At 40.3% G+C, this 13305-nt stretch overlaps 1 protein-coding gene across 2 annotated transcripts in view; it reads left to right on the top strand.

Moving 5' to 3' along the window:
- The window catches only part of LOC106091412 (phosphatidylinositol phosphatase PTPRQ), a 96411-nt gene extending 87103 nt beyond the window's left edge, over window positions 1-9308 (top strand). For both annotated transcript variants that reach the window (XM_059370007.1, XM_059370008.1), the window contains exons 14-19: window positions 3069-3315; window positions 3376-3559; window positions 3639-3838; window positions 8167-8237; window positions 8297-8431; window positions 8505-9308. In XM_059370007.1, coding sequence (XP_059225990.1) covers window positions 3069-3315; window positions 3376-3559; window positions 3639-3838; window positions 8167-8237; window positions 8297-8431; window positions 8505-9152 — 1485 coding nt within the window. In that variant the 3' untranslated portion in view covers window positions 9153-9308. The remainder of the gene's footprint in view (window positions 1-3068; window positions 3316-3375; window positions 3560-3638; window positions 3839-8166; window positions 8238-8296; window positions 8432-8504) is intronic.
- The last annotated feature ends 3997 nt before the right edge of the window (window positions 9309-13305 follow it).

The following is a 13305-nucleotide window of genomic DNA, read 5'->3' as shown; positions in this document are numbered from 1 at the left end:
CAATCTTTTCCAACAGGATATTATAGAGATCACACGATAGGCTGTCTCCTTGTCTGAAACTTCATTAGGTATTAGATAGTTCCGAGAAATTCTTTCCTATTCTTACTGAGTAACGCGTATCAGCAAGTGTCATCCTGCAGAGTCTTATTAATATTGCAGGGATACCAAACTCAGACATGGCTTGAAATACCTTTGAACGTAAAGGAGTATCGAAGGCGGCTTTGCAGACAACAAAGAGATGGTAGGTGTTGATTTGTCCGTCTCGGGTCTTTTCCAGGATTTGGCGCAATTTATCCCAATTATCCCATTATCTCATTGACTTTAGGTTTTAATCTTTCACACAGTACGCTCGAGAGTATCTTGTATGCGATGGGGAGGAGACTTATTCCTCTGTAGTTGGAACATTGCGTCTTGTCTCCTTTCTTGTGTACGGGACATAGTATGCTGAGATTCCTATCATCGGATATGCGTTCTTCTAGCCAGATTGCGCAGATAAGCTATTGCATACGCCTTATCAGCGTGTCGCCTCCGGTCTTAAATAGTTCGGCGGGTAAGCCGTCGGCCCCTGCTGCCTTGTTGTTCTTTAGTCGAGTCACTGTTACTTGGACCTCATTCTGACTAGGGGGTAAACATTCTATACCACCATCATTGATTGGTTCTGCGGTATCCTTTTCGCCGCCAACGTCGGACACTAGCAATTGGGTAAAATGTTCTTTCCATATCCTCAGCATGTTATCTGTGTCAGTTACCAGATTTCCTTCTTTGTCTCTGGACTTCTCAATTCGCTCACACTCACGTCTATCCATTTCCTTTTTCTTTCTGCGGAAAAGACGTTTCTCCTCTCAGCTTTTCCTCCGATTCCTCTACTTCATCTGGCGCGTTGTTACAGTTTGCAGGGTTGCTCTATATGCCGCATTATTGGCTTTAGTAGCATCTCGACACTCTCGTACCATGGGTTTCTTGGAGGAGGCTTCCGGTACCCAAGTTCGGGTTTCGCGGCATTTTCCATGGAGTGGGCAATAGTTTGCCTCTGCACCATTATATCATCGGAACAAGGAGTGCTTTCATCAAGCAGTTGGGTCAGTCGAGTGGAGTATGCCGCTGTTATTTGTTGTGTTTGCAGCTTTTCAATGTCCAGCTTCCGTGCAGTGTCAAATCGTCTTTCCTCGCCATGTTCAAACGAGTGCGAACCTTTGCTGCAACGAGGTAATGATCCGAATCTATATTCGCTTCACGAATCGATCGTACATCTAACACGCTGGATGAATGCCATCCATCTATAACAACGTGATCAATTTGGTTCCTCGTGTTTTGATCGCCAAATTCATGCCTCGTGTTATGGCAGCTATAGTATAGTTCGTCACCGTTTGGTGTTGTGGCGATGGACATTCCCAGTCCATCGCACTTTCTGTAAGCCGGTAATATCTGCCTTGTACTTCTCTAATACATCCACCAGCGCGTATAGTGCACCTTCTCTAAAAAGAGTGCGGACATTCCAGGTGCAGATCCGCAAATCATGGTCCTGTTTTCGTTTGCGTGCTCGTCAACGTTGGGGGGTCCGTTTTTACTATTCCTTTGTTTCTCAAAGTAGTTTTCATAGTTTTTCGGTGGCGGGTTACTGGCCCAGCGCCCCAACCGCATGGGATTTGTGGGATTGCATATGTATCCTTCGTTGTGGCGTGCCGCTTGCTCCAAGATCCAACGCTCGCCTCCAGCCGCCCCTAACCTGTGAACAGACGCTGATGTTTGCCATTGGTTATTTGAAGTAGCCAATAACTCGCCTTGTCATCTCGAGTATCATTGGCACTGAGTATTTTATTAAGAGCCAGTGCCATCTGACTCCTCAATGAGACTCTCCTCTCGAAAATCGCTGACTGCCCGCGGCCGCATTTGCAGCTACTCCACATAAAAACGGAGCTTTCCACCATCCGCAACCTGTGGACGCGCCCGGTAGCTTTTTCCGTGATAACGATGGGCACCACACAAGTCGGAGCTCAAAGTTCCAGCCTATGCGGTGCTCATAGTTAACACGTGTCGGCCGAACACACACACACAACCAAAACTCGTTGACAGTTAGTGCATTTCGCGAGAAAAAATTGTACTCAGCTGTTTACGGTACACTACCTGGTAATTATGTCATGTTTTGACCTGCTACTATCCATTTTAGTTTCTGTTTTTAAAGAGAATTCGTCCAAAGTACTTGACAAATGGGGTGGGGGAGGGGAATGAAACTTAACACTCTTTTACCTGTTTTCGATATCATCTGTGATTCATACAATTAATACAAAAATTATGTTACAACTTGACCACCTACCTCGATTCGTTTTATTAAGCAATTGATTCTACATATATAGATTCCCAGAAGTGGCATTTGTATGAACACACCAACACTCGCTGATGATCTCTCTCATGTTCTCATAGAAACTCACTTTGCTAAAAAAACAACATTAAATAAAATTTTATTAATTCAAAACAAACATTTTATAAAGTCCAGGAAGTTTTAAATGCAAGGCGCCGTCAATTCCTGATAGTCTCCTTCTTCTGGTATTGTATTAATACCAAATGGTATTACAATTAATGTAAATAAAATGATACCAGCAGGTATCTGCAAAGTACCGCCTTTTTTCAATCAGGGTACTTAACATTGAAGTTTAAAAGCAACTCATGTAAAATTTTAGCGAAATTGTGTAATAATTATGGACTCTAGAGGTATAAAAATTTTAAATGGGTAATCGGTTTAGTGGGAGCTATGTATATCTAAACATGTTTTGACTGGGCTCATTTATTGTACAATCGTCCATTCTTCATTTGTTAACAATCGGGAGCAGAAAGTTATATTCGTTCAGAAGATGTAGTCCTTTCGACAGACGGACATCGCTAGATACTTTATTGGGTCTTAGATCCACATTTTGGGGAGTAAAAAATATCCGCTTATTGCAATGCATAGTTACGATTCATTGATAACAGTACATTTATACAACATATAAATTATTAAAATTGTAGTGTTGGAAAATCTTTTACACATGCGTTTTTACATACATTGCATTTTTCTAACACCTACTTTTTAGAACTGCAATCAAGAGCCAGAACTGAAATTTGGTGCCATGGATACGACTATGAGTTGGCCGAACGTTAAATCATGGGGAGAGGTGTACGGAAACAAGAACACTGACTGCATTGAACAATATCAAACAACGCCAGTGCGTTGGAAGCCAACAGATACCAATAGCCGATCATCGAATGAAATTGAATTCGTCATTGGCACTGATGATTGCGTGGGAACGTCAAGGATTTGCAATGGACCTTTGAAGCCTGGTAAAGTAGCAATTTTCTTTTGAGCAAATCGTATTGCGGAACTCAAACATTTTTTTCCAGACACTGAGTACGATTTAGTCATCCGCTTGTTTACAAAGTCCGGTTATAACGATGCAGCATTATTAGATTTTAGAACTGAGGCTCTAATAGAGCTGACTATAATTTTGGCAGGCGTCTCCAGCTGTTTATTATTGGCATTCATAGCAGGATTCATTTACCTATGGATTACCAAACGTATTAAATGGTGGGTACCAAGCATAAGCACGAGCACATCGCTGCAAACTCCTTACAATTGGATTCAAATTCAAAATCTTTTAACACAGGCAACGTGAATCTGGTCATGGCATCGAGGATTCTTTCGGTGATATTTCCTCCAAAAAATTCGCCATATTTTACCGTGAACTTTCGAAACCCGAAAAGATAGCTCGAGAATTTAAAGAGCTTAAAGCTGTGGCTCTAGATCTTAGTTATTCGGCTTCCGAAATGGGTTACAATAAAAATCGTTACGCAGATATTTTCCCATGTAAGTATAACTCGACTAGATCTATTTGTAATCATTTCTTAAGCAAGAAGAATACATTAGAATACATAAGAATACATTAAAAATATCTTTTTCCAATGGCATTAGTGCAAATATAGAACATTAGCTGTGTGTGTCTGTGTGTCGGCACTGGCAGTTAGAAAGACTTTCCCCTTAGGTTTTAACTTTTTTGAGAACTTGTCTGATTTAGCGGATGTGAACATTCGCAAGTTGTTAGGTTTTTTATCAAAGCGATCTGGATGTTTCAAGGATAGGAACTAGAAGCATCTTCCCACTCCTGTTCCTGTGGTATCACAATGGACCACGTCTAAGTGAGTCTGATGGCAGACTACCGCTTAAACCGAAGCTAACCTAAGACACTGTTCGACTTGCTGCAATGTGGTAGATTAATTAAATTTGTGTTCCTTAATTAAGTTATATCGACGAACAATTTTGATGCCAGCCGCATTGGAGTACGGGGGAATGAGAGTACAGATTACTTGACTATAAGGTCCAGAGGACTGTTATCAATAAACTTGATGAATGAAAAGTCTTTCAGAGCGACGTAGTCCGAGTTAAAGAAGTGGGCGACGAGCACGCATTGGAACGATTGGAATGACGACGAAAATCCTATAAGCATCAGGGTCGTGAGAGACGAGGCTATTAGAGAGCAAGTAGGAAAGAGGTCAGCATGGATTTCGGTATCATTACGGGACACATATGCTTAAAAAAAGCGTCAAATTACAGCGTGTGTAGAACATGTGAGGAAGATGATGACATGTGATGATGATGATGCAAATGCCCGGATTTCACAGTTAACAGACTACGACACGCGACTGCGAATACGATACCAAACTTGAATCAGGTTAGAGGCATAGAATGGAAAACGATTAAGGTTTGCACGGAATTCCATACATAATTTTCTTCGCCGTTAAATAGAAAAAAATTAAAAACTAGGTTCAATTAAGAAATTTGTCCATTCAATTAAAAAATTTATGAAATCGGACCTATAAAGAATTTGCCTACAATTTGGTTTTATGACAGCGATGAATAGCCCATTACGGTGGCGTTGATGGATTTAATGGCTCGTTTATCTGTTTTCCCTTTATAAAATCAGCTGACGAGAGCCTTAAATCCGGTTTTAATGAGCAGTGTAAACGGGGTTCTACACTTGGCAGAAAAGTATTCATGCACAGGCATATTTATTTTGATGTTCCCTAAAACAACTCCTGAGAAAGATTTTTCCGTATTTATGGCCTTTTCGAGATTTAAGTGCCAGTGTTCCAGTGTTTTTTTGCAGATTTTACCATACCAAAATAAATCCCATTTTTGCAGGATTTATTTTTAAATCCCAATTAAACCCGATTTCTTGTCTGAATAATAATAATAAAAGTATCAAAATATGCAACTGTTTTAAAGAATTGTGTATGGTTGTGTTATTTGCACAACCTACAGGTCTATAAAAGCGGTGGGGTTTGGGAATCAGGAGACAACTCAGCAGTGGTTGCTGAACACTTACCTGAGGAACTATCGACAACAACGCTAAAGTCTGGCGGATTGCAGGAGACTGAGAATCCCCCTGCCACAATCGAGACAGAAGGCATCGAAACGGGACCCGACAAACCCTGTGTGGGTGGGTCATCCAGTTGGATTGGGCTCAAGGTGTGCGCTAGCGGGGAGTCACGGAACTCAAAGAGTACTTCGACAGCGGCATCTACTAAAGCATGTAAGGAGGAATAGTCCACACCGCATGTGTGCTGAGGAAGAGCGGATCCATAGCTTTCTCACCTACCCTAGATGCGTACGGAAACTCATCATGACAAGATCTAACGAATCTTGCGAGAATGAACTCCTGTTGGAATCAAAAGACGAGGCTAACACAACAGTGGTGGAAGTTCTGAATCCTGACTATGGTCCAATTTCTACAGATAAATCTCCACCATTGTAAGGCCGCTATGGCGGCACTAAAGGTCCTCCTGATGGCAGGGGGATTTGACGTGGTTCTTATCCAGGAACCATGGGTGTGTGGAGGAATGGTTCGTGGACTAAGAACTCCGGGAATTAAACTACTCAAGGGTACGGGGAATGAGAGACGCAGAGCCTGTATTCTTGCAAAGAGTAGTCTAAATGTTTTTCTTCTTCCGTCGCTAAGCACTGAAGATTTAGTAGTAGCCAGTCTTGAAATAAACAAGTCTCATTACTGGCTGGCTACCCTATATATGGCACAGAGATGCCGCCTTCAAACCTTAAGTCGCTGGTAGAAACCGCCCTGAATGACTCGCTTGTGTCACCATGTCCTAGTGCCAAGCCAAGTGGCAAATAGCGGACCCCAGAGCTGGTTGGTCTAAGCAAGGGCAGCAGAAAACTCTTCAACAGAGCAAAAGCCACAAGAGCACCATACGATTAGGACATCAATAAGGCTGAGCTATGAAAATATAACCGCGAGCTGAGAAAAGCTCAGAACAAATCCTGGGTGGAGTTCTGCAATTCCGTGGAGGATACATCTGAGGCCTCTAGACTAAGGAAGATTCTGTCCTCGAGACCTATAACGGTGGGGTATATACAGAAGTCAGAGAATGTTTGGACAATGTCTAGTGAGAAAATACTAGAACTACTCGTTGATACACATTTCCCGGGAAATTCTCCAACGGACAACGTGGCGCCAGAAGAGGTTGTCACTGCTATGCATTCGTAGGAGGCTATTGGGGAAATTGTGTCTGCGCTGAAAATCCTTTGGACGATAAGAAGTTTCGACTCCTTTCAGTCGCCAGGACCTGATGATGTATCACCAGTTTAACTGCAAGCTGTGTCTGATAGACTGGTTCCCTGGCTTAGGGAGATATACTCTGTTTGTATTAGAATTTCATATTACCTGTGGGATGGAGGGACGCGAAGGTCATTTTCATTCCGAAAACAGGAAAGATTTTCGTCCTATTTGTCTGTCATCTTTAATGCTGAAGACTCTTGAGAGGTTGATAGAAACATATCTTAGGGTTACGATTCCTGGAGATCGCCTGTTGCGGTAGCAGCACGCATATAGTAAAGACAAATACACTAAAACAGCCCTTCACGTCTTAGTCGGCTACATAGAGAGTTTTTGCGCTGTCGAGGAATATACAATGATAGCATTTCTTGACATTGAAGGTGATTTCAATAATGTAAAACCGACGTCAATCGTGAAGGAGTTGGAGTTTCGAAGCATCAACTCTACCGTAAGAAAGTTTATTAATAACTTGCTTACAAAAAGACGCATTACGGCAGGCTTGGGACCTGTGGATCTAAAATTTCCCAGCACTATAAGAGATATACTTCAGGAAGCTCTACGTGCAACACCGAAAATCTCTGAAAATTGTGGCTAGGCAAATTGCTGCGACCACTGCTGTGAGGCTAAGGAGCTTTCACATTGATCATGCGGCGGCTATGGATGCTGTATCATCATTGATACAATGCTCGATATTCCAGGTAGTGTGAATTACACAATGTTTGATCCGTTTTTTGATAAAAAGTACTGTAACACTATTCTTGATAGATCCGATTGAAAATACAACATAGACATCTACACGGATCGTTCCAGACTAGACAATCAGGTGGGTTATGGGGTGTACTCTGATGTAATCTTCCCTTCACATCGGGAAGGTTGTTCGACTACTATAGTGCGGAGATTCTTCCAATTAAAGAAGTGATGACGTGGCTAAGATGTAATGTCATAACGACGATTGGCATAATGGCATAAATATCTTTTGAGACAATCAGACAGCCATTAAATCTTTGTGGAACATATTTCTGAATTCAAAAACCTTTCTCAGCTGCCGTAAATCTCTCAGCGAGATAGCTGAACAGTTACAAATTCACCTTCTCTGGGAGCGACACTAAACTAAGTCCTCAGGATAAAGATCGAAAGGCAACGAACGACAGATGATCACAAAGTGCGGGTTGTGATCACTCCAAATTTGTGTGATCTGAAAACATGCTAACAGACTTAAGGTAGTAAATAACGATTTTTGCAGAAGTTGTGTTATAGTCGAGGTAAAGGATTCAATAGAATATCTGTGGTGTATGTCCCACACAGTGGAAACAGATGGAGAGTCCCATTTCTTTAAAGAATTATCGAATGAAAAATTCGAAAATGTATGAGACATCTTAACAGTAGGAACAAGAATGCATCTTCCTCCCCTTGTTGCTGATGCATTATAATGGACTAAAAATTACTCGCTAAAATAATAATAATAAAAGTCTCTGCGCTCGTGGGCGAACTTGCTTTACATCTGTGTGTCTCTCTTAAAAAGCTGACAGTAGCACCTTAAAAATACTTACCGTTACTTATATTGCAGATGATAAAAATCGTGTGATACTGGACATCGATGCTGATGGTTCCGACTATATTAATGCTTCATTTATTGATGTGAGTATGGCTTGCGTTTTCTACGATTAAATAAAAGAATGAAATCTTGTCTTAAACAGGGTTATCGAAGACGAAAAGAATATATTGCAACGCAGGGTCCGAAACCTGAAAGCACCACCGATTTTTGGCGCATGGTCTTACAGCATAATGTCCGAGTTATTGTTATGGTAACGCAGTTTCGAGAAGGCGATGTGGTAAGCATGAATTTTCTGTTCAATCTGTCCGTGGTTGAATATTTTTCTTTGTTTCTTTCTATTCTCGTTTCAGACTAAATGTCACGAATATTATCCTTTCAAGTCTAAAGGCATTAACGTCATTGAGAAGAAAAAGGAAAGCCTTGATCTCTATGACCGCACCGAGCTATCGGTGGTTCATGAAATGTTCGGTCTCAAACAGAGGGTGGTTCATTTCTATTTCAAGAAATGGCCAGATCATGGCTGTCCCACCGATCCAATGAATTTGATAACATTTGTGCGAAAAGTTAAAGCGGAGAAAATTCCAAGTTATTCACCCATCGTGGTACATTGCAGCGCTGGCGTTGGTCGTACCGGCACTTTCATAGGCCTAGACATTATAATGCAGCGACTGAAAAATGAATCAAAAATTAACATCTATGAGACGGTAAAGAAGTTGCGTTTTCAGCGCATGAAAATGGTGCAGAGTCTGGTCCAATACACTTTTCTGTATACCTGTACTTATGAGTTGGTCAAACACAAAGTTAGCGGCAAAATTCTAAAAGGTGATTCCAAACAAACGACCATTGTCGAAAGCGACCCAGAGACCATCGGAAATACTTTGCGTAATGCAAATCAAAGCTCACGCAACGCTTCGGATATGAATTCCCTTAGTAATCACCGGCAAAATACGATTGAACGATCAGTGGACTGCCAAAACAACAACGAGAGTTTTATGTGAAATTCTAGTAGCAGTGAAATTATAGACAATTAAGACTTTTTCGTGATAAAATGTACAGACATTCATATATAGCCTCAACAAAAAAAGTGCAATTTGTTTAGATTTACACACATATGTATATAATACAAAATATTTATTCATGCTCTATGTTATCAAAATTTCTAAATAATAATATAACCCAATAGTTTTTGAATTTTTTTTTTTCAAGAAATTCATCTGGACGACTTCCAAGTGAGGCATTTTAAATGATTGCTGATATCATATAGGTTAAGGTACATACGACTAACAACCTCGGTTTCACTCGGAAACCTTAGATCATTTATGTTCAGGCAACAAGAGAGAATGGAAGCGATGACATAATTACATGGTAGTGTACCGTTAGCAGCTGAATACAATTTTTTCTCGCGAAGTGCACTATCTGTCAACGAGTTTTGATTGTGTGTGTGTGTATTATGGTTAAGAACCATGGCCCACACAAACAAAAAAAAATGACGCGAAAAAGTAATATATCCAAAATCAGAGTTGCACTAATCACTGAACGAGAAAAGGAGGGAAATTATTGCACAAGCAAAAACGAAGGGATCCAGAAAAATCAGACGAGTTCTCTTAAGGCTGGTACTACGTTTTTTTTCTGGGAAACAATTTCCAAAAATCGTTCTTTCAGTGGTTTGACAAGGTTACCACGTTTGCCAAAATGTTGCCATTTACATATAAATATTAATATGGCACCAACCAATTTATCAGCTGCTTACGTGCACCGGAACACAAATGTGAGTGTGTGGACCGTTCTCAAATTCATGTATGTCGTTATACCCTCCAAACATTTTCTATCGTGCGAGTCACTAAATCTGCACTCAAGGAAGTTGAAAACAATCTCAGGCGATATCATTTTTTACTCTAATTAGTGTCTCGGTACGGGAGAAAACGTGCCACTTGGCGATATATACCCATGAGTGACTAAATAGGCACTAAAAAAAGTGTAAAATTCGATTACCAACGTCATTTATAAAAATAAATTTTTATTTGCCAAATGTTTTTTTTTTACCTTTTAGAGTGAGGCTTATTTTTATTTCTCTTTCAAATTTATTTCTTTTCCAAATCAGGATTAATAATCGAAGATTTTATTTGCAATGATTTTCCCTGACTGGGATTTGAACAGCCAACCTTACGATTGTGAGGCGTATACTATCCCTCTGTGCTACCGGCCTTTCTTCATTACAGAAGGCTAAGTTAACATACATTCTCTTGTTTGGGATTTTTTGAGTTAGCGTCCAAAACAACAACAAAAAATCTATTTTTAAATTTGCAGCAATAACAGTTGATTATGAGAAACTAATTAGCGAAACATGAATGATAGAATTCCGACACTAATGTATTTTGTTGTTGTAAACCTTGAAATCTCTACAAACTATCATCCAAAAGGACCTAAAAAGTGACTATTCTGGGAGGGAGTGAGAAAGTCACTTCCAAATGTTTGGAGGGTAGTTTCAACCAAAACCCACCCTTCGATAAATAACTAGCTAAGCCCGGCCCGCTCTGGTGCGCCCGATAAGCTATGTTGAGAAGAGTAATTTCGGCCTAATTTCAGTTGAAAATTATTCAAATTTTCCTGTGGCTTTTTCTACACACAAATACCTCTTATTTAAACCGCACATTGCAATGGTCAGTAAAAGACCTGCTTGGGGTGTAGTGGACCCCCCGAGAGTTTGGTCCCAAAAGTGAAAGTCAATTTCTTGCCTTTCTTTGAAGATCCATATTGCCATGGTCGGTAAATATGTCCGATTTGAGGGGTTTTTTTTGGGGTGGAGTGACCCACAAATCACTTAGTCCCACAATTGGATTTCAAATTCGTTTTCTACTCTCAAATATCTTTAATTTGAGTCCCATTTTGTAGTGATTGATCTACATATAAATCCGTTTGGCAAGTTTTGGTACCAAATTATTGTTTTTAGGTTACTGTAAGTGTGCAAACAAAATTTCGCTTAAATCGCCTCACCCATCTCCGAGATCTGGCGTTTTTGAAAATTATTGTTAAGGCCCGTCTTAGAGTGGAAAAGTTAAAAAATAATACCGCAAACAACCACAACGAAGTCATAACGAAGATAAATGCTGTATGATCAATTGTGACCACTCTGCCCTCTTACTGTTCATGTTGACTTCTCCAAATTAGCGCCATTTACTGGCTATTTTAAATTCAATCGACTAAATCCATTTGAAAACAGCCAGTAAATGGCGCTAGCATAAATTTAAGTGCTACTACTCGCTTGGAGTGGCTGAACGCCTATACCATTGATCATCATCTGGCAGTTGTCTATAAATGACTACTAATTAAATAGTCATCATTTAATCTTTTTTTAAATCAAATTGCCATATTAAACGATTTTCTGCGGTAAATGTGACAATATGTTCGGAAAATCTAATCGATGAGGTTCAGGATTGCAGAGTCTCTATGGAGCATTCCTTCTCAGACCATCGCAATATTAGGTTTAAAATAGCACTGTCAGCGACGAATCCGATAAGCTTCCGGAATAAGATTAAAACCAACGGGGATATTCGCATCATTGGGAAAGAAGACAGAGCACTCCGTAAAAAAGCGGAAGTTTTTTGGGATGTGCATTACAACCGGCTCAAGGAATAAAATAAGATTACCAGATCGACAAAACGTGCCTTCTGGCAGCTTTTCTGCGACCAGGTCCATAGCGTTAATGACGCCGCCAAGATGAAAAAGTTTTTTTCAAAAACCCATGTCCTAACTGAAACGTTAGTCGATGGCATGGGAGTGAGAGCAGAAACAACGGAGGACATGTTGAGACTTTTGATGAGAACGCATTTTCCACAGGATACGATGGGAATCACGGAGACACCGGAATCTTGGAATTATGAGGTTGATCGAAGGCTTGTCATAACGGAATTTATGGCCAAGGAAGCCTTGAGTAGCTTTAAACCACTTAAGTCACCCGGAACTGATGGTATATTTCTACAAAAGGAGACCGACTATCTATCCACTATTTTCACAGCGTGCCTAGGACTTGCATATACCAAGCCTGGCAAGGCAAGTTATTCGACACCAAAGGCCTATAAGCCTTACGTCCTTCCTACTCAAAACCATGGAACGCATTGTGGATACCATGATAATGAGTAGGAAATCCAGCGAACTGCTTGAATATAAACAGCATGCCTATTTCAAGGAAGGTCGGTGGAGAATGCCCCGCACGAGGTGCATAAAATAGTAGAATCCTTCGATGCCAAGACGTACACATTGGCGGTTTGCATTGACATCGAAGGGGTGTTTAATAATATGCGGACAGACACATTGATCCAATCCTTAGACTAGTACCAGGTCCTTAGAGACTGAATATACCATACGTTAAGGAACAGGTGGATAAATTAAGGGTCCCATGATGTTAACCGCAAGTCCGGCCCTGTATTGCATAAATGCACTTGCACTTGCGCTGCACTCAGGTTTTTGTTGTTTAAAGCGAGTGCATATTTTGGACCTGCAAGCAGTGCAATTATAAACACAACTAATAAACATACATACTCCCTCGTACATCTAAGCACTTGCGAGTCTATTTGTAGTTACATAGGCTGGTCAATTCTATTGTTTGTATGTTTAAAATAAATCTTTTTGTACATAAACCTTTTTTATGGTCAATGCATTCTGTTACTTTTGAGATAATTTTTGCATACATTGAATTTTTGAACTATTCGTAGAAAAGAAGCAGTCGAATAAAGTGAAGTTCATATCGGAGCTTTTGTACATTAAAACTTTAAAAAGTCGCTTTTTTATTTTTTTTTTTCAACAATAGCCTGTAAAAAAGATTACAGGCTCAAAACATTGGTGACCCCGACGTGATTAAGTTTTGCAATCACAAAAAGTTTAATATAAAAAATTATCAAAATATATCGTTTGGAAAGTGGAACAGTGAAAAATGCCTATAACTGATCAAGGTATCGATATCATTAATGGGGAAGTTGCTGAGAATGTTTTGCCGTTCGGAACTAAAATATCAGCGATGGAGAAGCAGTTGGAGACATAAATCAAAAGCCTAACAAGCGAGCAGCTGGCCCAATATGATTTGGCCGATTTGTCCGTCCGTCTCGACTTTGTGGACCAAATAAACGCATCATTTGAAGACGCTCAATCAGCATT

The sequence above is a fragment of the Stomoxys calcitrans genome, chromosome 5 (assembly GCF_963082655.1).
Source record: "Stomoxys calcitrans chromosome 5, idStoCalc2.1, whole genome shotgun sequence".
NCBI lineage: Eukaryota > Metazoa > Arthropoda > Insecta > Diptera > Muscidae > Stomoxys > Stomoxys calcitrans.
The sequence above is the reverse complement of the archived record's forward strand: the minus strand, read 5'-3'. Positions and strand labels throughout refer to the sequence as shown.